General features: G+C 46.4%; 1 protein-coding gene across 18 annotated transcripts in view; it reads right to left on the reverse strand.

The window, feature by feature from the left end:
• Positions 1-2,277: 2,277 nt before the first annotated feature.
• RASAL2 (RAS protein activator like 2) overlaps positions 2,278-26,846 on the reverse strand; it is a 222,203-nt gene continuing 197,634 nt past the window's right edge. For 7 of the 18 annotated variants that reach the window (XM_083743751.1, XM_083743737.1, XM_083743745.1 and 4 more), the window contains 10 exons: positions 26,369-26,513; positions 23,738-23,974; positions 21,372-21,573; positions 18,153-18,346; positions 15,422-16,259; positions 11,091-11,225; positions 9,350-9,552; positions 8,704-8,791; positions 6,377-6,407; positions 2,278-3,742 (listed from right to left, as the gene is read on the reverse strand). In XM_083743751.1, the coding sequence (XP_083599877.1) occupies positions 3,600-3,742; positions 6,377-6,407; positions 8,704-8,791; positions 9,350-9,552; positions 11,091-11,225; positions 15,422-16,259; positions 18,153-18,346; positions 21,372-21,573; positions 23,738-23,974; positions 26,369-26,513 (2,216 nt within the window). In that variant the 3' untranslated portion in view covers positions 2,278-3,599. Of the gene's footprint in view, positions 3,743-6,376; positions 6,408-8,018; positions 8,077-8,703; positions 8,792-9,349; positions 9,553-11,090; positions 11,226-15,421; positions 16,260-18,152; positions 18,347-21,371; positions 21,574-23,737; positions 23,975-26,368; positions 26,514-26,846 lie in introns of those variants that run through there. The other 11 variants (XM_083743752.1, XM_083743747.1, XM_083743746.1 and 8 more) reach the window with 6 other exon arrangements.

Genomic DNA, 26,846 nt, shown 5'->3' on the forward strand with positions numbered 1-26,846 from the left:
TCACCACATCTTTTTAGATCCTGGAGCTGTGCAATTTCAGGCAACCTCAAAGCCAGGGGTCAGCAACCTTTTTCAGCCGTGGACCGGTCCACTGTCCCTCAGACCATGTGGTGGGCCGGACAATATTTTTTGGGGAAAAATGAACCAATTCCTATGCATTTTAAATAAAAGGACACATTCTAGTCATGTAAAAACATGCTGATTCCCGGACCGTCCATGGGCCAGATCGAGAAGGCGATTGGGCCGCATTCGGCCCATGGGCCTTAGGTTGCCTACCCCTGCTCAAAGCAGACCAAAAACTAGGATGAAAAATAAAGGACAAAACTAGGCATGGTATAGCTGCATCAGTGCCCGTTCTCCATCTCTTTCCTTTCTTTTTCCAAACAGGCGGGGGGGGGGGGGGCAATCGCAATCAGGATTTTGAAGGGAAAGAAGGGGGGGGGTCCTACTCTGAGTAAAGCTCCTGATAAAATTCCTCCCCTACCAGTTGCTTAAAGGGAGAGTGTGCAACCCTGTTCAAAACAGGCTGCATACCTCGTCCCGGACCAGTTGACACCCCCCCCCAACCAACACTATGACCTTTCAGCATGGCCAGGCCTTTTCATGCTGTATTTTTAATTGTGACATTCTCAGGGTTGTGGGTTTGAGCTCCACATTGGGCAAAGGATTCCTGCATTGCAGGGGGTTGGACTAGATGACCCTCGGGGGTCCCTTCCAACTCTGTAATTCTGATTCTATGTTTTGTCTTGTGCTGGATGTTGTGAACATGCCCAGTCATTCCGATCAGTCTCAGAGGCCCTGCCCAGTGTCCCCTGTCTACTGAAGGAAGGCAGATGGAGACTGGAAATAGGGCTCTCTCTATAGTAGCTCCTCTTCATTGAATACCTTTCCTGACGCTAGCATTTTGACAGAACCAGCTGATCTTCTTTCTTGCCCAGGGCTTCCCATTCTATGCTTTTCCTATGCTGAGTTTTAACAACTCCTTAGATCTTGAGGTCTTGTACTCTGCTTTTACTGGCAGCTATTTATTATACTGGGACGCAGGTGGCGCTGTGGGTTAAAGCCTCAGCGCCTAGGACTTGCCGATCGAAAGGTTGGCGGTTCGAATCCCTGCGGCGGGGTGCGCTCCCGCTGCTCGGTCCCAGCGCCTGCCAACCTAGCAGTTCGAAAGCACCTCCGGGTGCAAGTAGATAAATAGGGACCGCTTACCAGCAGGAAGGTAAACGGCGTTTCCGTGTGCGGCTCTGGCTCGCCAGAGCAGCGATGTCACGCTGGCCACGTGACCCGGAAGTGTCTCCGGACAGCGCTGGCCCCTGGCCTCTTAAGTGAGATGGGCGCACAACCCCAGAGTCTGTCAAGACTGGCCCGTACGGGCAGGGGTACCTTTACCTTTACCTTTACCTATTTATTATACTGGTTTTATGCAAGCCACTCTTACAGCCATCACAAAATATTAAATATGGTCACCCACATTCTTTCCACTACCGGCCTTACACATGGGTTCGTATCATCCATAGGCTCCCTGGGGCCTAATGAAAAGGGAGACAGCCTACACGTAATGTGACTAAGCCCACATTTCCAAGTAACCACACCTAGTGTGGTTTAATGTACATATTAAAACAGTATGGGAGACAAATTGGATCATTTTGGCGCCTCATAAGCTGCTGGCTGCAGGACAAAACAGCAGTCTCTTAGCAAGCAGTGCCTTCTGAGCACTGGCCCCCAAGAAAGATGAGAATCACCTAAATAAATCCAGCCCCATACTAGCAATGCATTGCAGGACACCATGAACAGCTGAAGGATGCTGAGAGGGCCCAGGACCTGTCTATCTTTCCACATAGGTTGCCAAGGTGACTTGAGACTGAAACCACGTGGGAAGCTGAACTGAACTTCCTCCAGGAAAACATGGAACTGCTTTGCCATAAACTGCCATGAATCTATCTTGAGCAGGGCTGAGCCAAGATATTTTGGCACCCAAGGCAAACCCCCTCATGGCAGGGTCTAACAGAATTTGAGCTGTGCACCAGCTCCATTGAAAACTCAGATCTGCTGCTTCGAATGATGCACCAAACCTGCCACTTTCTCTCATGGGCCCTGTAATCCTGAGGTCATAAAAGTGCAAGGCTTCATCAGTGGTTTGTTCGACAACTCAACATTTCAATTTCTAGACTGGATGAGCAGCTAAAGTTTCCTTCTGAGATTTCTTAGGACATTTCCATTCACCCCAACTCACATGGCTCCATCTTTCATCAGTGCAGACACAGGCTGAGTCCAAAGTGTTTAAAGTTAAAGTTTATTTTGTAATTCTTTGTAGGAATATCAATAAAAGACCTCAAATGTATCTATATCTGTACATATACAAGAAACTGTTCAAAAATATTCACAGAACAAAAATAAATCTTCTTTAGAACAAACCCAGACAATGAAATGCAGAAGTGGTCCAGCATTACTGGCATAAAAATACAGGCTTAGAGAGGGGAACGGGGAAACAAGGTATTGTGTTAAGGGGAAAACCATATCAAAATAAATTATTCAAAGCTAACATTGCAAACGAAACAAAACAAAACGAAACAAAGGAAAGGGGAGGAAACAGTCCTTTAAGATGACCTTCTTGTTAAGACCCAGGAGGCAGCAGAAAGATTGTGAAAGGACTTGTGGAAGAAGGTCACACCAAAACATGCTGTCTCCTCTCTTTCGTCCCAGCTCTTTGGGGATCTAAGTTATTGGAAGAATAGAGATTTCTCTGTACCAAGATCAGAATGGTTTGGGGAAGGGGCTTGACCAAGATCAGCACAAAGCTGCCTCAATGGTCCCCAAGCCTGCCTGCCTGCCACTGGCGGACGAAGGTGGGGGCGGGGGCCGCCCTGGGTGCCATCCCGGGGACGCGTGACATCATGGCCATCCCTGCCCCTGGGGCGCTCATCGCTCGCTGTGCACCCCCGAGATGCTTGGCGCTCGCTGGCCATACCGCCGCTTGCCCTGCACCCCCCTGACGCAGGCAGGGCGCCACGCCCCCCGGGACACACACCAGTCACCCCCCCAGATGTACGCCGTTCCTGGTGTCGGAGCAGGTAGCTCCGCCACTGCCGCCTGCCTCAGAGAAGAGGTGGGATCGGCTGTACAGCTTCCTTTGATGGGGGGAGGGAGGGAGGCAGGATGGCAATCCCCCCTCCCCCCATCAAAGGGAACGGTGCAGCCAATGCGGATCCCGCCTTCCCCCTCCATCCCCCCCATCAAAGGGAGCCACAGGCAGCGCAGTTGGTGATGGCTGCCCTTAGGGGCTCCGTGCTGCCGTGGCTCCCGCCATCTTGCCTCGCCAAAAGACATTCTGATCTTGGTACAGAGAAATCTCTCTTCTTCATCGCCAAAGAGAAGGCAGAAGAGAAGAGCAGGGAGGAAAGAGAGGAGAGAGCCTGTTTTGGTGTGACCTTCTTCCACAAGCTCAAGTTGTGCAGTATTTCTGCTGCCTCCTGGGCAGGCAGGCGGTCTGGGGGAACGTTGAGGCTGTGGTGTGGACAGGCTTGGAGTGGGTGGGAGAAACGAGGAGCTGGCAACTGGAAGGTGGGAGAAGTTGCAGTTAGCAGCTGCTGTTTTTAAATTCACCGTTCTCCGTGATGGAAAGCCTGGTGGGGTTGGTGGGGGAGATGCCGTTCCGAGCCTGCATGCTGTAGTGTTCCTTCACTTGGGTTAGGGCACTCATGAGCCGCGTGTTGGCTGAGTCCAGAGACAGGATTCTTTTTTCCTGCAACAAAACACACTGATTCAGATCAGAGCTGCCTGGCTTCACTGCAGCAAGGCCTTAATGACTTCACAACCTGCAACATCTGGGTCTCAAGGTGAGCAGCAGTTCTCTAAAGGAGGGCTGTTGCTTTTTCGCCATAGGCTGATCCAGCCTGGCCAGGGCTCTGCAGCAGAACAGAACGAGCCTGCCTCTTTCTGCTGCCCAGCATCTGTCCTGTGGAAGCTGCCAATTAGCCACGTTTAAAAGCTGATTTAGTGGTGGATCATGTAAGAGCACAGAGGCAGAAGTCAGCAGGGAGATTCCTGGAGATTTAATGGGTTAGTTTTTGAACAGAGGAAAACAGAAAAAGGCAGCAGGAGGATATGAGAAAGAGGATTCTAGAGTGGAGGTGGAGTATGGATTGGGACCCCCCCAGAGACACCCTCCTACTGAGAGAGGGCTTGCAATACACCCCAGGGACACTGAAAATTATAAATGCAGATAGATGCCAGCAGTGTGAGGGTGCAGCAGCAACACAGGGGCAGCGAGGGGGGGGGGGAATGGACAGAAAGCAGCCCAAAGCTGGAGGGAAGGAAGTATGCATGACAGGAAGGGGCAAGGGGGGAGAAGGAGAAGGGGAAAGTTTGTGCGAAGGGTGGCAGTGATGGTAGGGTGATGGGGAAGATGGCACTGATAAGACACAAAAACCAAACAGGGCGCCTGGCTTCTTAGACCCATTCCAGCTCAGTTACTCCAGGACTCTGCAGAATCAAAAAGCCCTTTCTGGTTTTGATTCAGAAACGAGGGGCTTTTGCGTGAAAGAGACAAGAGAAGGCCGGGGACATGATTGGCGGACATGTAAATCTCTGGTACTATGTGGCAGGGGAGAACCAAATCAAAGAGGCACAAGGATTTGCTTTGGTTTAACCTTAACTTCCAACAAAAACTGAAAAAACCACGAGATGTGCTTGGGCATTCCTGTTTCAGCAGGAACTGATGCAACATGCAAGGGCTCTGTAGGGCTCAACACAAATGAGGGAAGGTAGAACAATGTACAGAGGGCACAAACATGAAGGAATGAACACGTCACTTCCCTCTGGAGACAAAAGGCAGGAGACACACTGAGTGCTGCAGTTGCTGCGCAAACTCTGCTGGTGGGTGGGGCACAAGCCCTATGGCAATGGAGAGAGGGGGCACAGCAGGAGTGGCAAGGTCACTTCCAAAAGCACTACCTTAGCCAAAGGGGTAGGTTTTCCAGCACGTCCTCCCAGATGGGGCTGCTCTGTGTTATCTGAGGCCTGAAATTCTGAGAAAAGTAGCCTGCGCTGGAGGACAAAGGGTTTGATATGCAAGTCTGCTGCTGATGTCTGCTTCTGGGCTTCAGGAGAAGCAACTCACAGTTACAAATATTCATGCGAGAGCTTCCGCATTTCTTGCTAAATTCAGAACCCTTCGTGGGCTGGGTAGTTTGGGCTGCTGGGAGCCTTTCACTCATTTACTTCCCCGTGTCCAAAACAGCTCTCAGTCATGGGAAAGCACTGCGATCCATAAGGAGTATGTGCAGCACACATAAGCGATGCATTTGCGAAGACACTATGCCACTTTTTAAGGCACTACTGCACAGAGGTAATACTTTTAGAGGGAGCGATCTGTCTATACATAGAGCAAGCCTGCGTAAGATCAGCTCTCTTCCTGACTGAGGTCCTTCTCCCTGCCAAAATCTATCAGTTCATTCTCGATAAAAGGAATAATTCCAAAATATCTACCACAAAACAGTACAGTGGTACCTCGGGTTACATACGCTTCAGGTTACAGACTCCGCTAACCCAGAAATATTACCTCGGGTTAAGAACTTTGCTTCAGGATGAGAACAGAAATCGTGCTCCGGTGGCGCGGCAGCAGCTCCATTAGCTAAAGTGGTGCTTCAGGTTAAGAACAGTTTCAGGTTAAGAACGGACCACTGGAACGAATTAAGTACTTAACCCAAGGTACCACTGTACTTTGAAAGGTGCCAAGCCAAAGACTCTGACACCAAATGAGAATGCCCAACACTAGAGATGCTAGAATTTCAGAATCCGGGTTCCACCAACTGGATTCGGGGAGGGGGGTTCTGATTATCTTAAGCCACATTTTAGTGTCTGGCTCAAAAAGCCCTAAACGTGTGAGCAAAGGGGAACCAATCTGGGGGAAACAATTTCCAGTTGCCTCATGGCCATCCTTCTAATTAATCTAGTTCATTTTTCTGAATCAGTTTTAAATTATATTAAGAGGAGCTCCCTACATACACCATACTTGACTCAGAAAGAATGACTGCAAAGTTGCAGATGAAAAGCTCTCACTGCTGCTGAAATAATCCAGCAAGATCTCTTATTTAAGGTTGACCCTGCTTCCGCTGGCATATGAACATGGGTGCATTTGTCCCTTCTGTGGCGATTCAAATTCAAAAACAAAGGCGTGAGCTTGGGAGTTCAAGGGGAGGGGGCGCTGACGACACCCCCTCCGTCCAAAAGCAAGCATGGGGCAATCCAAGCTTATTCCAAACTGTCTCTGGATGAGACGCAGGGAGTGGCAGGAGCTGGAATGTGTAGGGGGAGGTGAGTGCGCCAGGCCAGGGCAGGGGGGTGCTCAGCTAGAGAACTGATTGGGTGTACTTGCCTGCTTGAATTATCTCATCCCCATTTAAGACCTGTAATTTAACACAGCAGTGATGTCACTTGCAATCACAAATGGAAGCTCAGTGCACAGTGAAGCTCTGCGAGTTCATGGAGGTGCGGGGGGGGGGGGATAAGAAGTGACATCCAGGGTCCCCCTTCCCCATCCAGCAAAAAGAGATTGACTAAAGAAACAAGAACTGCCAGGGGGGGTGAAATTTGGGGCAAATCATCCTAAAAGCTGATGCTACGAGGATGAGGGCTCCTTGCTTCAGAGCACATGGGAGGGAGGGTAAGCCAATGGCCACATGCACTTCAGCAAACCAGCAGCGGCCTAGTTCAGGGCTTGTGCTTCCTACCACTCTCACAATGGCCTCTCATACAGTCATGGTGGCTCCAGCCAGGTTCTTGGTTGCTGTGGGAAACTGAGGCAGCTCTGACGCATTCCTATACCCCTCAGTCATCTTCTGGAGAATAACCCATGAAATGATTAAGTACTGGGGAGTTGCATCCAGAGCTTTAACCAATAGCATGTTTCTGTCACAAATCATTTGGGAGTGGTGCCCTCCACATAGAAACAGACCTCATTCAGCCCAAAACACTCTGTTTGATTCCTCAAGTTAGACAAGCGGCTCTGATGGAGCTGCTGTGTAATTAACTCAGTCTTGCAATGAAGTACTTAGAAACTACTAGCCCTTCTGCCTGTACAGATTGTGGCCCAAGAGCAAAAACAAAACAAAACAAAACAAAATAAACCCCTTGTTTCTGGAAAAGTTCCCTGCAGAAGATTTACACTCATGACATGAGATCAGGCCATACAGTCATACCTCGGGTTGAATACGCTTCGAGTTGAGCACATTCGAGTTGTGCTCCTCGGCAACCCGGAAGTAACGGAGCACGTTACTTCCGGGTTTCGCTGCTTGTGCATGCGCAGACGCTCGAAATGACGTCATGCGCATGTGCAGAAGCGGCGAAAAGCGACGCACGCGTGCACAGATGTGCCGTCGCTACTTACGTTTACTTCTACATGTGAACGGGGCTCCGGAACGGATCCCGTTTGTATCTAGAGTAGAGGTACCACTGTAACTTGTTCAAAAGCATAAGTTATAGCAAGGCATTTCTGCTTAGATCTGAACTGAGAAATCATCTTGGAACAGCTGGGAAAAGTAGCCAATAGGCAAGCTGGATATTCGAGGGCAGGTGTAAAGGGGGTTGGTTAGCCCTTTGCAATAAATCCCTCGGCTTGACCAGAGTTTGTATTTGTAAACTTTTTACAAAGTACAGCATCCAAATCATCTGTAACAGATCCCAGGCAATCCCAGATGTCGGCGTTGTTCTCTACGCTTTAACTCTCTCCTGTCCTGGGTGGATAGAACTGGTTTCCCCTCTCCCTCTGTGCCGGAGCTGGTGGAGTGGTGCTGGTGCCCTCTAACCTCAGGAAGCTGTGCCTCCACCTCCCCTTACTCTCCACCTCCTTCCAAGGCTGCCTCTTCTACTGGCCCCTCTCTCTCCTCTTCCTCCTCCAACTCCAGAGCTGTCCCAGCTGGCTGCATGACAGAAGGGGTGGGGAACCTTAGGCCTGGGGGGCCAAATGTGGCCTTTGGACTCTCTCTAAACCACACCCTTCTTCAGGCCACCAACATCTACCTTGAATGCTTCTGCGTACTACGACCTTTTCATGCTGGGTAAAGCAGAGGTCTATGGCTGATGATGAAAGACACAAAGACAAAGATTATCAAGCAATGGTAAATACTATATGGGGAAATAACTTTGTGCTCCGAGGGCAAGGGGGATTCCACACAAGCACAGCACACAAGAAGAGATCAAAGTGATTTCTTTTCCTGTGTGGCTTAATCCTCTTTTCTCTTTGCTGAGCAGAGAGCCCAGGAAAAACTCCCAAACTCACTCCAGGAAAAGCAAGACGGGCGAAAATACATGCGCTCACATGCAGCTCCATTTCTCCCAACGCCAACCAAGGCAGGTGCCAAAGGAGGATGTTTCTCAACAGGTACCATTCCAAGCTGCAGTCACCCAAGGTCACAAGCCAAAGCTTTGTCTGCATCTCCAAGAGCACTCAAGAGCAGTCGCTCGGCCCTTGGCTGTGACCCAATGATGCTTTGAGTGTCAGGGTGGTACATGCTTTGACCCTACCTAATCCAGGGAGCCTAAAGCAACAGCAAGCCTGTTCTGTACAAGGGAATAGTCCTTGCCTGCCCCACTGAGATGCTGCCATGGGCATTTTCCAGAAGCTGCTTCAGGGCATCAGTCACTGGTCACAGGAAGTGGAATAGTGGGAGCAATATCTGTAAGCAAGGATACTTCGAGACTTACCTGTGCGTCAATTATTTTCTGCTTAGTGTCAATAACCGCCTGCATCTCGGCATGGTCCTTCTTCAATTCCTCCTCAACAGCCATCAACCTACGGTAGAGGCAAATGATATAAGAAAGGGATCTGGCTGTGCCTTTGGAGCATCACAGAAAAACAACTCTCAACCCAGCAACTGACTTAAAAGACAAAAAAACCAACACATTGTGTTCCTCAGCCAACAAGCTTCAAGTCTTTCGATGAGCTATTTGAAGGAAAGAGGAAGGTCTGAACTCAAAGGCAAGACCCTCACACATGTGAGAAGATGAGCTGGCATTTGAACTCAGGTCCCCCTGTCTGCTTTATGCAGTGGGCTCTAGCTAAAGAACACAGTAGATAATGGAGAACTGACTTCCTGGCTCACCCCCCCCCCCCAATCTGCTGCAGGTTCTTTGCACGATCCTTAGCTGAGTGATTCATCTCCCTTATGTCTCTGGTTCCTATGTGCCAAATAAAGGTAATTTCCTCTTCTGCAAGCTGCTGTTACATTTCACAAGGGAGCTGCCCACATGTGAAGATGGAAAGCTCAGACTGCAATTCAGAGAAGTCTTCTTGCTCCTTCCTTCAAACTTTCCAGCCTCTTCCACTCGTGACAAGACCCTTTCACCTTACCTGCTAATGATGCTCTTCATCTGACTATCCTTCTCCTCCTGCTGCCTTCGCAATCTCTCCTCACTGTCCTCCAACCTGGCCTTATATTCCATCAGCAACTTTTGCATTTGCTGCTCCTGGACCAGGAGCCGCTGCTCGTACTCCTCCAACCGCTGGCTCGACACCTTCAGGCGATCTTTGAGTTTGGTTATCTCCTGTTCATACTGCAGGTTGGGGGCAAGGATGGGCATTGTTTAGTTAAAGCATTTATTAGCTCCCTTTCCAGTATTCAAGGTGGTGTTCAATTAAAGTACAGTGGTGCCTCGCAAGACGAAATTAATCCGTTCCGTGAGGCTCTTCGTCTAGTGCTTTTTTCATCTTGCGAAGCAAGCCCATTGACAGCTTAGCGGATTAGCGCTATTAGCGGTTTAGTGGCTTTTAGCGATCAGCTGTTAAGCGGCTTATCAGCGGATCAGCTGATAAGCGGCTTAGCAGCTTAGGAAAAGGGGGGGGGGGGAAAGGGAAAAAAACCCTGCAGGAACTCGCAAGACATTTTCGTCTTGCGAAGCAAGCCCATAGGGAAATTCGTTTTGCGAAGCGCCTCCAAAACGGAAAACCCTTTCGTCTAGCGGGTTTTCCGTCTTGCAAGGCGTTCGTCTTGCGGGGCACCACTGTAAAGTAAAAACAGCCAGAAATCTGCAAAAAAGACCAAAAACAAAACCAACAGCAACCCCCAAATAAACGCCAGAAGAGACCAGCTATAGAGCTGAGTCAAAGGCCAAATGGAAGAGATGTATTTTGCAGGGCTGATAGAGGGCAAATGGTGGAAACCAGGGGGAATTTCTTTCCAGAGCTCCTGTGACATTTCTCACTCTGCATGGGTGTTGGTACATGAAGCACGGCCTGAGAAGGTGATGTGGGAGATGACATAAGGAGATGCTCTTTGAGATAAAATAGGACCCAGGCTGTTTGCATACAGGCAAACCACAGTGCCCTGAACTGCACTGGAAACATCTTGACAGCCAGTGCAGGTGCAACAAAACCAGCTGGATGCATCTGCAATGCCTCATATCATAAGGAGATGTATAGCAATATACTGCACTAGCTGAAACTTCCAAGTTGACTTCAAGGGCAGCCCTATGCAGAGCATGATACAGTAGTCAAGCCCGGAGGTTCCAAAAGCATGGATTTTCATTGCCAGGCTCTCTGTGCCCAAGAAGGGATGAGCCTGAAAAGCATGTGAAACCAATAACTTGTTGGCAAAAAAGCAGGGCTGGATCAAAAACAACTGCCAGATTCTGAAGCTGTCCAGCTGAGGGAAATTATAATTCTGTAAATAGTGGCATTGCTAGGTATTTGAAGGTCTGAGAGAAGATGTTTGTGTCCAATTTGTGTATGTATAGATGGGAATTAAGGGATGGTTTCAGTGCACACTGTAAAAAAACCCCCACCAGTAACTGAAAAACAGAGGAAGGAGCCCTTAAGTCCCCTGGGCAATTCCCCCAATAATGCCCTTGCTCTGCCCAAGACTTGAAGAGATCCTGTTCACCTGTCTGGATTCAGCCTCTATTGACTACCCCACATCTGCCTGACTTCAGCTTCCAGACACTGATATTATATAACAACAGCATCCAGTTGTTTAATAACTGAAATACAGAGCTGGGTGTCGTCAGCACCTTGATGACACCTCACTTGGGAATTTCAGGTGTTTCCCTCTTCTTGCAGACCCATTTGGGACCCAGAGCTGGCATGCAGCCACTACCTTTTCTGCGTGCTTTGCTTCATCTTGGTTTTGATCGGCATCTTCCTCCTCTTCTTCATACTGCCCATTGTTGAGGACCCAAGCGGCTGTCCTTTCCACAGGCGACATTGTGGCAGAGTCTACAGGTGAATGAATCTGCAAGCAGAGCATGGGAGTGTGAGAGGCTCCCTATCTCACTGTTTGCCAGAAGGAGAGCTATCCTAGCCACAGGTTACACTCAACGACACCTGGAGCCAAACATCCACTTTGGCAGCGGCACGAGAGAGTGTGCATGTGCCCCACTCCACTAATGCGCATGAAGGAATCACATTAACAGAGCCCAATCTGTTTCTCCTCCCATGTGAAGGGAGTAAAGGAAAGAATTTTTATTAATTCCATGGACAGATGCATGCAACATTATCAGTTAATAATGTTTTTGCTATAATCTGAAATGCAGCACTGTGGGGTGGGTTTTGTAGTGCTGCTTCCATTTTAATATTTCACAATGTGGAGGAGTTCAACGCTGCGTTTCAACATCTGTTCAGGCTGGACCTGGCCAGGCTTGGGGCATCTTGCTCAAGGTCTCTCGTTTTCATTGGACTTTACTTCACTTAAACCTGGTTTGCAGTGACAGTCTCCCGGCCTCTCCTTCAATCCAGGCAAATCACAATTTATAGCAATTCTAGCTTACTAGAAGAGAAGAGTTTTGGACTGCCTGATTGCCGGAAGACAGACTGTGGTATAAATAGGATCCACATATTCAATCACAGTGAAGCACCCTGCTCAGAGGATGCTTTGGGGTCTGTCAGCTGCTGACAAGACATATCACACTCTGCTTCAGGAAAGCATGGAACAGGAGCACAATACAAAGCAATCAAGAAAAGACGGTCATTTTTCTGTGAAAGACAAGATGCAGATGGCAAAAAGCTCTTTCTTAACACCACAGCTGACTGCTTTAACTGCAACCCTATACACCAAGCAGGCGCTACTGTTTGAGACTGTGCTCCACTGTCCCGCAGGGAGCATTGTACAAGGAAGAGAGACTGTGCAACATGAGCTCCCTTGCTGTCCAGGAAAAAGAATGACTGCTGCAGTTAATATGCCTTGCGTAGAAAAGCAGCCAGGAATTTTTTTATCATGGAAGATCATTGGCCATTCTTCCAAGGAAGATGAGAGTGCAGAAGGGAACAGATTAGACTGCATTAGTTAGGCTTATGCAACCGCAGCCATCCCATTTATGATTAAGACAACAGCTGTGACGTTTTTAGAATAGCTGGCACTCTTCCCACCTTTGGTATGAATCTACTTTCCCCCTTTCTTAGGATGAGCCCTGGAAAACCAGTTCAGAATTTCCCCCCAATGTGGCTGTTTGCAGAAAGGAAAAGCTGGCGGTAGAGAATGTCAGTTGGCTAGCGCGTGTGACGCCAACCTCCCTCCATGCATTCTGCAATCTCTGAAGCAGTTTTGCATGGTTTTGAAAATTGTTCACACCTTTCAAAAAATAATCTGAAACCCGAACGTTTAAAATAAATGTACATGTGCTGATTTAACATGGCCGGGTAATCTACTTTAAGACACTTTTATGAAGGCAGAGGGAGGAGCTACACTACAATGAAGGGCTGATCAAGTATTAAATACTATTTGATTTTCTGATATTGTTTCATTTGTAATAAAAACAGTTATGTGAAAGAAACCGCTGAGATTATTCTTAAAATAGCATGCCTGTCTCCACGTTAACTTTCACGTTTCAGAATACAACATTGCAAAGGGACAAAGAAGAAGCAGCAAACAGATGAAACAGGTCCACTCCATCAGCAGAAACCTAATTCCATGAAGTTGCCCAATTCACTTACTTCATCATGAGAACCCATCCTAATAAGAGTAACTATAGCATTATAAAACATCTATTTTTCATATGTATGTTTTATATAAACTCATTTAAAGTGCATAAGCTGCATGCAAGCCAGTCCTCATGTTAAATGATGAAACGTGTGGGTGGGGGGGGGGAGAAAGATTACTAAAACCCCCATTCCTCACATAAAATTAATCGCTTTTTTTTGCTACTATAAGGGTTATAATGCTTCTCTCTACTTCTGCTCTCTGCCTTTCAAGGGACCCATGAGTTCCAATTAGTGCAAGAGGTAGATTTGAATAATTGCTGGCTTTTGTATTTTAAAAGAAACAGCAGCCATTGCGTCTTTGTTCTAGTATGCTTTCATGATTCAGTGCTGACCTGTGATCTGCTTGCATTGGTTACATCAAAACAATTAAGTTAATCTGCAAAGAGCTTCCTGAACCTCATCCCCAGGCTTTTGCATAGTGCAGACAGGGCTTCCACCCTTGCCAGCAACGTTATTTCCTCCCTGCCCCCCTCTTTTTGCTTAACGTCCAGCCCGAAAGCGTTTTGTGAAACTCAAAGGCTCCCTACTCTGCTAGGACTCTTGCTTTGTCCTAATGAAGGCATTTTGCTGCTTGTTTGCATTTGTTCCCCACCTACTCACTCAAGAGGAATACAGAACACACAGGGGACTCTTCAAGTCCAACAAAGGGCTCCCCTCTCTTGTTGGGAACAAACAACCATTAATAAGAAAAGGGGAATTGGACAATCAAACTTGCCCACAAAGAGACTGGCCACATCTGGGGGAGAATTCCGTGGCATAAACTACCAATATCTGCTGGCATTAAACGATCTCCCCTTCCGCCTAGAGATACTCATTACTTCTGCAGGCACTGAACAAACTACAAATGGATTAAAATCTACAAGGCTTGAAGTGGAAAAGGGAGAAACAAGAAGTGGAAATGTGAGCAGACATTTGCAAGGTCAGGCTAATGCTAGTGGCTGTAGTGAAAGTGATGTCACGAAAGGGAAAGGGGCTCAGGACCACTCTCAACACCATTTTCTAAGCAAGCACCACTCACTTAGACTGTGTACACACCATACATTTAAAGCACATGGCTCTCTCCCCAAGAATCCTGGGAACTGTAGTTTACCCCTCACAGAGCTACAATTCCCAGCACCCTTCACAAACTACAGTTTTCAGGATTTCTTTTGCTGGGGGTGGGGGGTGGGGGTCATGTACTCAAAACACATGGTGTCTACAGAGCCCAGGAAGTCAAAAGCAAATCCTGAAACATACATGCGCCTGGGGAGCAGTAGAAGGAGTAAGACTAGGAAACGTTTGTTTTAAATGCTCTGGGCTTATGTGCTTTCCATATGTAAGCCATCCTATGACAGCATGACATCATATGCATGGATAGAAGCATCACTGACAGTAAGACATTGCTCCTGAAAAACCCAACAACAAGCATATTTTCCTCCTCCCTCTTCTGCCTTCAAGTAAGTGCTTGTTTATTTTCCAGCTATTTCCAGTAACTTACCCCCCAAGGAGACAAACACACCTCTGGAGGGTGTTATGGCAAGGCAGGGCTTTTCCCAGCAAGAACTGGATTGGTGTGTGAACAAAAACACACATTCACGACGATCCCTTTAAGATCCATGAATTGGGCAAGCGATTGCTGGATTTTCAAATGGGAAATTTTTATTTTGTGTCTCTACACACCACTCACCTGCACTTTCTTGGCCAAAATCAACCAACTGTATCCTAATGACTAACTAAGAGTCAGACGTAAGTCAAAACGGCTGCACAAGCAATGCTTGGATTTTTTTAATTGCATAAACAAGAATGCCTAGAAAATCTGACCTTGACAAAAGATATCAGTCAGTACTTTACATTTGGAACATTCAAAATATATTTTCATCAGTAATCCTTACAACAACCTTGTATCAGAGCAATTATCACGCCCCACAAACCCAATTTCTGAGGGGTTTGTTTGTTTAGGAAAAGATTTTCTCTCAGTGGCTTGCATTTCCTTCTCTTTATAGATATTTCACATATGCACTTTAAATAACTGCGTGCCCATTTTTATTTAAAGTGTTAGTAGTGTTTTAAGTTGTTTACTTCTATGCACTGCAAATTGCATCCCCTGCTCTCTATCACTGGGAGCTGACCTTTCGTTAATTCCACAAGCCAGGACCAAAAATGAGGCAGTGCCCATCTTATGAGGACCATGGCACAGAGGCGTCCCCACCCACATACCTTGGAGTCACTTTCTTGCAGTCTAGCAGCTTGGCACTGAAGAAGCAGGCCAGCCTATGTCCTCCCTAGGACTGCAGGCCAGTCTGTTCCTCTCCCGGTGTGCCACAAACTACTGCTCCCGAGCCTTTCATGGTCCCCGAGTTGTAGGCTGCCCACTTATGCAAACTGATCCCTGTTCCTTCTATCATGCACACAACATACACACACATGAACTAGCCTCAAATTCAGAGGTACCAGCACAGATTATGGTCCTACCTGCTGCGTTTGCTGCCTCTGGATGGCACGCACTTTGGGAACTGGGCTCTCCCGGGAGGACGAGGATTGTTGCCGGGACCGGTTGCCGTTCTGAAGAGGCTCCGCTGCCATTGTGGCAGATGTTACAGACACGCTCCCGGTGCTTCGCAGAGAAGCGCTGTGCGGAAGGGACTGGGGCGCCTTGGCCCGGGCACCCAGTCCCGCTTGGTCCACTTTGCGGATCTGGGCCTGCCCAGTGCTGTTCTGGCGAGGTAACACCATGGGCACGTGCTTGTCCAGTGCTGTGCCCCGCCGGGGAAAGTCCTCGCTCTGTGTGCTGCGTTTGGTGAAGTCCTCCATGCTGCTGTTGCTCGGCCCGCTGAGTTTAAGGTCTTCGCTATTCTGGCTCCGGGAACTGGTGACACTCAGATTCTCCAAGCTGGAGTCCATGGACACCTTTGGCAGGGCCTGGGCGGGGTTGTTCATATGGTAAACAGGGTTCTGGAAGGAAAGGGCCTGCAGAGGGCCCGGCTGGCTGAGTGGTGTGTGCAGAGGCCTCCTGACCTGAGGGGTGCTCTGCGGGGTGCTGTGGAGCTGCTTGATGTTCGCCACCTGGATGACAGAAAGCTGGCTGCCGGATAAACGTACAGGAGCATCGTGCATCACGGACCCGGAATCACACTGCACAGCATTGGGATCTTGGAGATCCATCAGCGATACGCTTCGGACATTGGGCATGTTAGTCTCGTCACTCTTGTCGGAGTAAGTCACACTTCGTGACGATGACTGTTGAATCAGCAACAACTTGCTTTTGAAGTACCCTTCATTTTCCTGGGGTGGCGACTTCAATTTGACCTCACTGTGAAGTTGAACAGAAACAGTACCAATGTCTGGTGAGAACAGAAGCTGTGCCCCACAAAAATGCAGCTCTTTTCTTAAAAACAACAAACGAAACAAAACCCACACATTCACTGGAACAGTATCGCCTAGGCCAGGCTCAGAAAACCACCTAAGCCACTGTTTAGGTCAGTGTTTCCCAACCTTTCGTCTTCAGCTGTTTTCAGACTACAATTCCCATCATCCCTGACCACTGGTCCTGCTAGCTAGGGATGATGGGAGTTGTAGTCCAAAAACAGCTGGAGGCCCAAGCTTGGGAAACACTGGTTTAGGTTATCATAAATGAGTTGCTGCAAGCCTCTGGGCTCATATCCTCCCCACTCTCCTGCTCCTTTGTACATGGGAAGAGAACACGGAAAGCCCTCGATTTCAGTTTTGAATAAAGAACAGTTTTGCATTACTTGTGGCTTGTTCTAACTAAAGTTAGCTTATACAAATCAGGCTCAAACTGTGGAACTGGAAGCCTCCACTGCCCTCCTTTCCTGTATAGTAGGCAGGGAGGGAAAGGGAATTCACAAGGCTAAGACTTGTTTTGATCCCCTAAACCTAAAGACCTGAGCTGGTCCTAAAACACACTGAGCTCCTGTTTGCTAGCTAACAGCTTAAGTTTTAAGTGAAACTGATAGAACGTTTTACATGAGGTTTCACTTTCCCAAATACCCTCTCCTTTCAGCTACAAAGAGATTGTTTTGACTGTATTTATCTCATAACTTGATAATGAATCCAATTTCGGATTCCAAAGCTAAAGCTCTACCCTCTTACTGCAAGCTAAGCCCAGGAAATATCCTTGACATTCCTAGGGTGACTTGCCACCAGAATGGAAACCTTGGGCACTCACATGGTTAAGACTCCACTCTTTTGGCCTTCGTTCCTGTCTACACAGAATACCATTGCCCACAATCATGTATTAAACAGTGATGGTGGGAGAAAAGCTTTCTAACCTTACTGGTGACATAGAGGAAAGGGTAAAGTTTGCTAAGGAATAATAAACAAACCCTTGCAAATAAATCATGCCTATCCACACATATCTGACTCATTTCAGGCCTAAAAAGCATGATAAACAGAACTCTCTGGCACAACTTGCCTGCTTGGTTGCTGGAAGACAGGCCTTATCTGCCACAGGCAATTGGCTATTTACAACTATGCATTAAAACGAGTTTGAGAAAATGCAGAAACGCACCGTTTACTCATTGCTATGGCACAGGACTGTTATAGAATGAGAGCTAGTGTAGCACGGTGACTTTCACATCTGGGTGGGGATGATTAGATTGGCTTACCTTACAGGGCTGTAGTCAGAACTGCTGAGATAATAACGGTGAGCACTGTTCAGCAGTGTATGCGTGCTAAGTGTTAATATAATATGGGAAACCCAGTCCTTGAGATACCAGCTTGACCAAGGTCTACTCTGGGTCAAACAGTTTGGTCACAAGCTGCACTTCAGTGGTTGAGTGCATCCTTCCAGCATCCATTGCTGCCGCCTTCACTTAGAAAGGATATCAGATAGCAGGGCTGGGAATGCTTGACTTGGAGATGTGCTGCTGGTCACAGTAGAACACAACAGGCTACATGGACCAGGGGTTTAGCATAAGGCTTCTCAGTCTATGCAATGATCACTTTAAGCCAGGGATGGGGAACCTATGGCTTTCCAGATGTTTCTGCGTTATGGCTTCCATCATCCCTATCTGTGAGCCATGCTGGCTAGGGAAAATGGGAACTGGAGTTCAACAACTGGAGGTCTACAGGCTCCCTCATCCCAGGTATAAGCACAGCCAAGACCTCCCCCCTATTTCCCTGGGCAATGCCATATTTCTTCCTGACAGCCATATAACCCCAGGAATAGCTCGGTGCTGCGTACCTGTCAATAGGGTCCTCAAAGATTTTTTGCAGCCCTGAGGAGAGGCTGACGTTGGGGCTTGAGTTGTGATCTGCCAGGCGTCTCAATTGTTGCTGGATCGGTGTGGGGTTTGTTGTGGCCTTCGCAATATCTGCGAGGATGCGTGGCAAAGGTCCCAATTTTTCTACCGTTGCCTGTAGGAAGGAATTTTCACCCTGATTCGACAATAAGCACCGTGGCACCCGCCATTTGAGTATTTGTTTTGTTTTGAATGTGGTTTTTTTTAAAATAAAAAAATAAAACAATGATGAACATGGGTGGAAGAGTGGAAGTTGGAAGGAAAGAAGGTGGCATTTGTGTGTGGGTGTGGGCAGGACCACAATGCATTGTTATGGAGCAGCGGAACCACGGCGACCAGACGGATGGAGGAGATGAAACAGGGTGCGGCAGACATTGAGGAAAGAAAAGGAAATAGAAATTAAAAACTGACCCCCCAAAATAAAAAGGTCATGCTCAACAGAACAAAACTAATTGCCATTCCAACACAAAACTGTCATGCAAAGCAAACTGCATTCAAAGGGAAGGGTAGTAGAAACGGGACTGGAGGGGACAACTGCAATTGCTACCAATTGAAACGGGATTTAGAAAACTAGAGAATAATTCAACTGCAAAGAAGTTTCCAGCCCCCCCCCACCCCCAAAAGTGTCCTGTGGTCAGGGAAATGCATGCTGACATACAGGGAGATTTGCATTCAGGAGGTTTGCAAGAGCACTAAAAGAATAAGTGCGGAAGTACAGTGTTCGTGTTTAAAGATATCCATTTAATTAGTCTTTGCCTTTAACCTCTTTATGAATTTGCTGTTTGTAATCATTAATAGGTAGAATTCACCTGTTCTGATGTTTAATTTAACTGGAATAGACCAGGTTAATTTTATGCACGCTCCATGAGCTCTATATCATTTATTGTTTAAAAAATGGGATGTTGTGTACAAGCGTGAGGGTGAGGACTCCATGTGGGTTCTGTCCTGTCTATAACAGGCAGGGCATTTTTGCTACCTGGCTATCATGGTGGAGGCAACTGGAAGGTGTGGATGGCCTGATCCTGGGCAAGGTAAAACCTGCTTGGAAGCTGCTGTGTTGTGCAATGGATTCAGAACCTCTCTGCACACAGGAACTATACTTCCAATGATGACAAGTAACTCATCAGTGTGCAATAATATCTATAGCCTAAGAGCAAGCTGCATCTTTGTGCCAGAGCTTAGAGGCCTCTGAGTGGACTCTGGTTTGGATATAAATTCATTTCTGTCCACAGCAGAGTCCAGGAAGTCCCATCTGAAATCCATATAGAACAGTAATTCCCAAACTGCAATCCAGGGCACACCACTGTGCCAGGAGACAACGGCCAGTGTGTCATGAGAAGCCAGTTAAGGTTCTGATGAATCTCAAGCGCCAACTCACAGAGGAGGTTGCTGCTGTGCCTCTGTGTGAGTTCCTGCTCTGAGCATGCTTCTTTCCAATTAGCTGGCCCTGGGAGCATGCAAGTCTACTGTGGATACCTCTTCTACTTCAGCAGTTAATTAACATAAGATAATTGCATTATTGGGGACGCAGGTGGCACTGTGGGTTAAAGCCTCAGCGCCTAGGACTTGGCGGTTCGAAAGGTTGGCGGTTCGAATCCCTGCGGTGGGGTGCGCTCCCGCTGCTCGGTCCCAGCGCCTGCCAACCTAGCAGTTCGAAAGCACCTCCGGGTGCAAGTAGATAAATAGGGACCGCTTACCAGCGGGAAGGTAAACGGCGTTTCCGTGTGCGGCTCTGGCTCGCCAGAGCAGCGATGTCACGCTGGCCACGTGACCCGGAAGTGTCTCCGGAAAGCGCTGGCCCCTGGCCTCTTGAGTGAGATGGGCGCACAACCCCAGAGTCTGTCAAGACTGGCCTGTACGGGCAGGGGTACCTTTACCTTTTTTAATTGCATTATTGCAAATGGCAGCTGTTGTGAACGGCCATTGTGCTTATCTTCAAATTTAAAACCAACAACTAGACTGATAGAGATCTAATTAAACACTTCCTTTTTTGAATCCCAAGTGGTCCCCAACTTTATGGCTTTATCCTCTTGCCTGATCATCGCTACTTATTGTGAAGAAATAAAGCAAAAAGCCATTTAAGCTGGAATACCATCAATCACATTAGTCCATAGTATCACTGTACTGGAAAGGAAGAGCACACCTGTCTCTAATGTTAGGTTTTGGCTAATTTGTATTTGCCTACTTTTTCATTAACAACTGAGACAAATGCTTTGCTTTTAAGGGGCCTCATGCACACGGGAAATAATATTATGTTAAGACATAAAGTCATTCCAGCGGCCTGGGAGGAATAACCTACCTAAGGAAAATTTGTCCAGAAATATGTGGGTTTCATGAATGCAAAATATGGATGTGTGGAGGAATGGAGAAAAGGAAAAGAGGCAGGGAACTCCACATTTTGACAAAAACACAAGATGCAGACGTAATGTTCCTGTACAAAATACTTGTGTGCAGTGCCAGCAGCAAATTCAATTAACAGTAATTTTTCAGTTCTTCAAAGAGTAATAACCCACCATCACCACCAAAACATTTCCCTGACAATCTGTTCCTTCAAAGGAAAAGTCTAGCTGGAGTAGTTTAATTACATAGAATTATGGACAGCAAAAACTTGCAAGAGTGATGGGCAGTAGCTACTGAACACAGCTAAACCATGTACCAATGTGAACAGCATCTCTTTGCTGTGGTTTTGGTCCAGGGCAATCAAGACTGGTGCACTCCCTTCCCCGCCTGCCAACCTCTTTATGTTCTCCCCACCCCTGGCCTTCCCTTTTCAACATTACGCATGGTGCGTTGCATCATCTAAGGTGAAACCCCATGATTATGTTTGTGAGAGGCCAAATTTGTTTTAAAATGTAAAGGCCAAACAAAGAATAGCTTAAGCTGTTCAATGGGAATTAGTGGAGGATTTAAAAAAACGTAAACAGCTTAATAAAACTACACTTGAGGCTCTACGAAATTCATGCGGTTGACTCAAGCTCCTTATTGACTGTTCTCACCATCTCAAACCTTTAGTCATGTGTGGAACAAAGGCTGGTCAATTACTTTTCTTTATTTTAAAGTTAACTTCTCATGAAGTATTGGCTCCTACAGAGTAAGAATTATTGTAACCGGGAGACTATCACGGATCCGGCCAGCCCTCCCCAACCTCCAGCCTAGATTACCTTGTCCAGCTGACATACAACTTCCCACAGCAAGGAATGCAAGACGGCGATCTCCCGTCCCAAATCTATGAAGCCTTCAAATCCTGGAGTGCCGGAGATGGTGTCCGCATTAGAAATTTCTATCAGGAAGCGTTTCATGCCGCCCCACTCATGCTCGAGAAAGTCATTCATAAATGTAATATATTCTTCTTTGTTCCCAAATCTCGATTTTCATAAGGAGGAAAGAGAGAAAGAGATAGAGAGAGAATTAACTTCTTTTTCTGGAGATGGATGGAACAGTTTCAAGGGAATCTGTGATTTTCTTAACTTATGAAAGGACTGTAATTACTACTTTTTCTCTGACTAAACCACAGGTTCCATATCAATACTCCTTTTAGTTATGGCTGCTGAAAATAATTCATTTTAGAAAAAGTTGAAGATAGCACGAGAAAGTCAGTGTTACCTGTGGTAACTCTGGTTTCTTTTCAGATCGTCCCTGTGGTATGTATGCTTCTTTATTTTTGTTCTGCTATTATCTCTGGCCAAGCAGGCTTTATAGGCTTCAAAAAATGATCAGAGATTATATCTGGAGAAACTACATAATGAACAGGCAAGCAACCTTCAGCCGCCCAGAGTGCCTGGGGAAGCCCAGCCAGATGGGCAGGGTATGTATGTATGTATGTATGTATGTATATATCATCATCATCAAACTCTTTACGAGTTACTGCATCTGAGTACTTTTGCTCCATTTCAATCTGTATGCGTGGAAATTCAGAGCCAAAGCTTTGACATTAACTTGAAGAGTTGTTTGTTTGTTTAATGCAGATGGCATCAGCTGATGGGAGGCTGAAAATTAATGGGATCAAAGCAAGCAAGGAAAGTCCTCTTTGGAGTTAATGGGAGATTCCCCCACAATGCAAATACATTTATTTATTTATTTAATAAAATTTATATATTGCTTGACTGTGAAAAAACCCTCAAAGAGGTTTGCAAAATATCATCTTCAGAAGTGGCCCTTTCCACCTGGTCTGGGGGCGAGGCCCACACTCACCAGCCTACTGAAGAGGCTCCTCATGAGGCTGGAGGAACATCGCCCGGCTATTGTTTTATTAATTTAATATGCTGTAAACCGCTTTGAGATTTTTATTTAAAAATATAAAGTGGTATAGAAATTAAAAAATAAAATAAAAAGTGGGATGGTCCTTAGGACCATAGCAAGGAAAGATAAGGTTAGATCTGCATTGCTGCTCTGAACGTATTAATAATCAGACAGCTCCAGGGAATGCAATTTGCATTTAAAACAAAAACAAAAGGGGAAAAAACACCTGAGATGCAGAGATGCATTTAACATCAGATGTAGCTGTGGGCCTTCAGAAAGAAGGATCTGCAAGCTCAAAATCCACCTCAGAACTCAATGAAGCTGAAGTAGGTGGATTTTAATTAGCTTCTCATTGATGTCGGAGAAACCAAAGTAGTATCTTGTTTATCGGTTAATTGATACAAAATGTGGTAGTTTGATACTCCTGAAAAACTTCATAGAACCGGATTAAAGTGTCTATTCTCACGTCCATTTTTGCTACATAAGGAAGTTGCTTCCTAGAAAACTACTACTTATACGTCCTGTGTGGGACTCTTGACTCTTCCTCGCCCAGCCCCACAGGGCTACTAGCATCAGTGCATGGGACCATCAAACCATACTGGAAAACAGGAAACTCCAATGCCATTTGAGGGAGTTCAGTGTGCTTTCCCCTTTACAAAATTCATGTCTGCTGAGTTGTGTTAAGATTGCCCTTTTAAAACAAGCTAAATATCAGTTATAACAATGTGTGGGGTGCATGCAGCAGGGGGGGCATTGAAGTTAGCCCTACGGTGATGTTTTGGGACGCACTGCACATCTCTGCAGGGACCTGTCAGTGGTGCCAGACGAATCAATGTGCGTGTTGCCCTTAGGGGAGCGCCATCTACAATTACTGGGGGGGGGGGTAAAGCAGTCAAGGGCACATTGGGGTAGGAGCTGGATTCGTTTTGTGACACCAACATCTAGGGCAAGACTGGGGATGAGTCATCTGTAAACCGTAACCCAGAATGCAACCAAACTATTTTGCCATCACAAAAGTAACAGGGCTAGTGAGATTCTTCTATCTGTAGAGCCGAATCCTAGATCCCAATGCCCACTTTTTTGTAGCACAGTGAGCTGAAATTGGGTAGTGTGTCCTTTAAGCCGGTACAATTTCAAGCATGTTATTTTGATATGAAAACAGATTCCCATATACTTTCATAGAGCTATGGCATGTCAGCAGCTGTCGCCATCGGAGCATTCATAAGTAATGACACAACCCACAATGATGTGCCCTAGTTGCTCATTTTTTTGCTCTAATATCACTTACCTTGTGAAATTTGCCAGATTTTGGATAACCTTTGCAATTAGCGTGAGCGTCCGAGAGGTGCGGTCATCAGGGTACTCTTGCATGAGGTTGAAGAGACTTGGAGACATGATGGCTGGGCAGAGGAAACGGAGGAAAAGCGAGGCACTGATCAAGCGTTCGCTGATATCTTGTTTCCCCCTGTTGAGGCACTGCTGCTTCCATGATGCAAACACCTCCTTCAGCTCCCGGGGAAAGACACTGGAAATGAATGAAACCGCACAAGGACATTAAGTATGCAAGCTGAACCAGCAAAGCCCTAGGTGCCACTGGGCTTGGTACAGGGTCATTCAGTAAGAGGAAGGAGAGGGGCGCTGGCAGAAATGAAGACATTTGCCTATGTAATTTCATCATTCAGTGCTCTCCCATCATTTAGTGAGAAGGACGACGCAAACCAGCCAACTCCCACCTTGTGAGACGATGTGTGTATGCCATGCTAATTTGCATGATCTACAAACGTACTTACGGTATGACATACTTATTGGGAGAGATCCTGTCCTAGAGTGTACAATTCTGACAAATGAAGGCAGGGATTGCGCCACCAGCCCTTGTGACATTATGGGCTGGTATTCCACATGCAGGAAATGCCGCTAAGTTTTAAAGCTATAGCTTTCACATTGTTATGCTGTTCATTGTAATTAAAGCACAAATTTAGGCTGGATCTCTCCTTAGGAGGTTCTTCCCAGCTTACAGCCCATTTCTGAGCATGATTTGATTCCACAAATAGGAAGCTGCCTTATATCTGTGCATGGCACAGTCAGGCAAGCTATGGAGCATGTGGGCTCCCAGAGATGGACATGTAGTCACTTTGCTCTTCCCTGTACTTGTCCATTTCTTTCAACGGGTCTACTCTGAGTATAACTAGTGCTGGCTATTTCCCCAAATCTCAGATCTACAAAGCTTCTTCTCTTCCACAACGATTCTAGGAGATTCAGAATTTCATTCAATATTAGCTTGAATGTCTGGGGCTAAAAGTGATTCTCTTCTACTTCCACTTATCCTTGTTCCAGCAGGAAACAGTGTTTTAGAAGAATCGTGTGGATAATTTCCTTGGTGAATTTAGCAAGGCTATCTGTTTCTGACTTGTCCAGTGATGAAACCAGGACATTTAAAATTTTAAAACTTATTAAACATTATTATTTTTTGGTAATACCCTTAAGTAGCATCTATAAATTGAAGAAAAAACAAAACTAAATAACAGAAAACAGATGCTTTATGTTCTAAATAAAGGAACAAAGAGAAACTAAAGATACAGTTTATCTATCAAGAAGAAATATTTCCCCTTCTAACTTGCATAAGCACAGGACATTGATTTTCTATTATTCAGAGCAAAAAACAACAACAAAGATTGTTTTTCTGGTTATGAATGGTTTGGTTTTGTATTTGGGGAAATTCAGATACCATTTTCCTTGTATTGGGGAGGCTTAAAAGATATTTGACTGAAGCTGACCTCAACTATGTCTCCCGCAGTCTTTATTTTATCTTTTAGAAACTGCCATTCACACTAAGAGAAGGTAAAGATGTGTCCTCGGGGAAACTGTTGGGGTGGGGGGTAAAAGCACCCCATTACCTTAGGCCTGTTTCTTGCAGTATTCTTGCCAGTTGATGTCTATTTAGCCTCTCATTAAGTCCTGTGAAACAAATACTGCCTAGAACTATGGGCAGTGCTGGGGGGTGGCGGGGGACACACAACCCCCCTCCCAATAGGGAGCTCACTCCTCACTTGCCCCCTCACATTTCACATTGCTGGACTCCTGTCCTTAACATATACTGCGATTTTTCTTTCAGATACCTTAACATGTGGGGCACAGGGTTGCTCACCTAGAAATATACTTTGCCCCTTTTGTGCCCCCCACAGATTATTATTTTTTTGGTCTGGTGTTGTTTGGCTAAAACCATATATTGATCTGCATAGCTCTGCCTTAGTTTGTGTTTGTTTGGTTTTTATTGTTACAGAGTGTGACAAAGATAAGGTTACCAGATTTTTTTCAATGAATCCAGGGACACTTCTGAACTTCAATGGATTTTGTATGGGGACTGATATGTAAATCCAGGGACTGTCTCCGGGAAACGGGGACGTCTGGTAACCTTAGACAAAGACAGATATGGCCTCTGTATGTATTGGATTGGCTAGCCTTATTAGAACCTTAATGGAACAGTAGCTGCTGAGTTATCCTTTTCAGTGTATTAGTGTATTTGTATTCTTCCTTTGAACTGCCAAAGACCCCTGGCAGTCAGCTCAGCATTAAGGAAGCTCACTTTACCCATCACAAACCTATCAAAAATCCAGTTGCATAGTCACAGTTCCACTTGACCTCTAAAGCTAATTCATCTCAATTAAGCTGCCCTGTGCTGATAAATGGGACCAGGAAGAACCCACTGAAGCTCACTCCTGGTAAACTCAATTCGCTTCAATGGGACATGCAGTTCCTGGTTGACCGTGTCTGTGGAGTCCTTTTCGCTTACTCGGCTCACAGCATGCAATCCCTGGTGAAATCATTCCTGTCTAAGGAGGAGGCAGGCTGTGTTTACTTTCCTTAAGGTGAACCACCCCAATAAGCAAATCCCCATCGGAGAAGCGCTCCCTGAACTCACCAGTAGGAGTTGATGATCTTGCAGAAGGCTAGCTCGCAACACATTTTAAGATTGGCCTGGTGATCGGCTAGCTCACTCGGTGAACTTTTGCTGGGATCCACTTCACAGTTCTCGTCCGACTCATACAATGCCTTGATAAATTCACCTAGGAGTCGGGTGGCAAGACACAGCAAATCAGGAAACCGTCTTATTGAAATGTTACCTACAAAATTTCTGCTGATAGTTCCACAGATGATGACACCACCACACACTCCCCCACCCTGATTTGAAGCGTAGGGTTGACCAAAGTGTGTCAAATCACTGATGTTTGGCCAAATTCCGCAAAGGATGCAGAAACTTCATTCCTCTTCCCTGATTCATAATGAAGCCAACATTCTCCCTGAAGGTGGGGTACAGAAACCTCTTTGTCCCTTCCAGCAATCAGCTTATCTTCTAAAGAATGATATTAAACTAACCTTATGTCATGTGACCTAGACAA

Source organism: Podarcis gaigeae, assembly GCF_964106915.1.
Source record: "Podarcis gaigeae genome assembly, chromosome: 6".
NCBI classification, from domain to species: Eukaryota; Metazoa; Chordata; class Lepidosauria; order Squamata; family Lacertidae; genus Podarcis; species Podarcis gaigeae.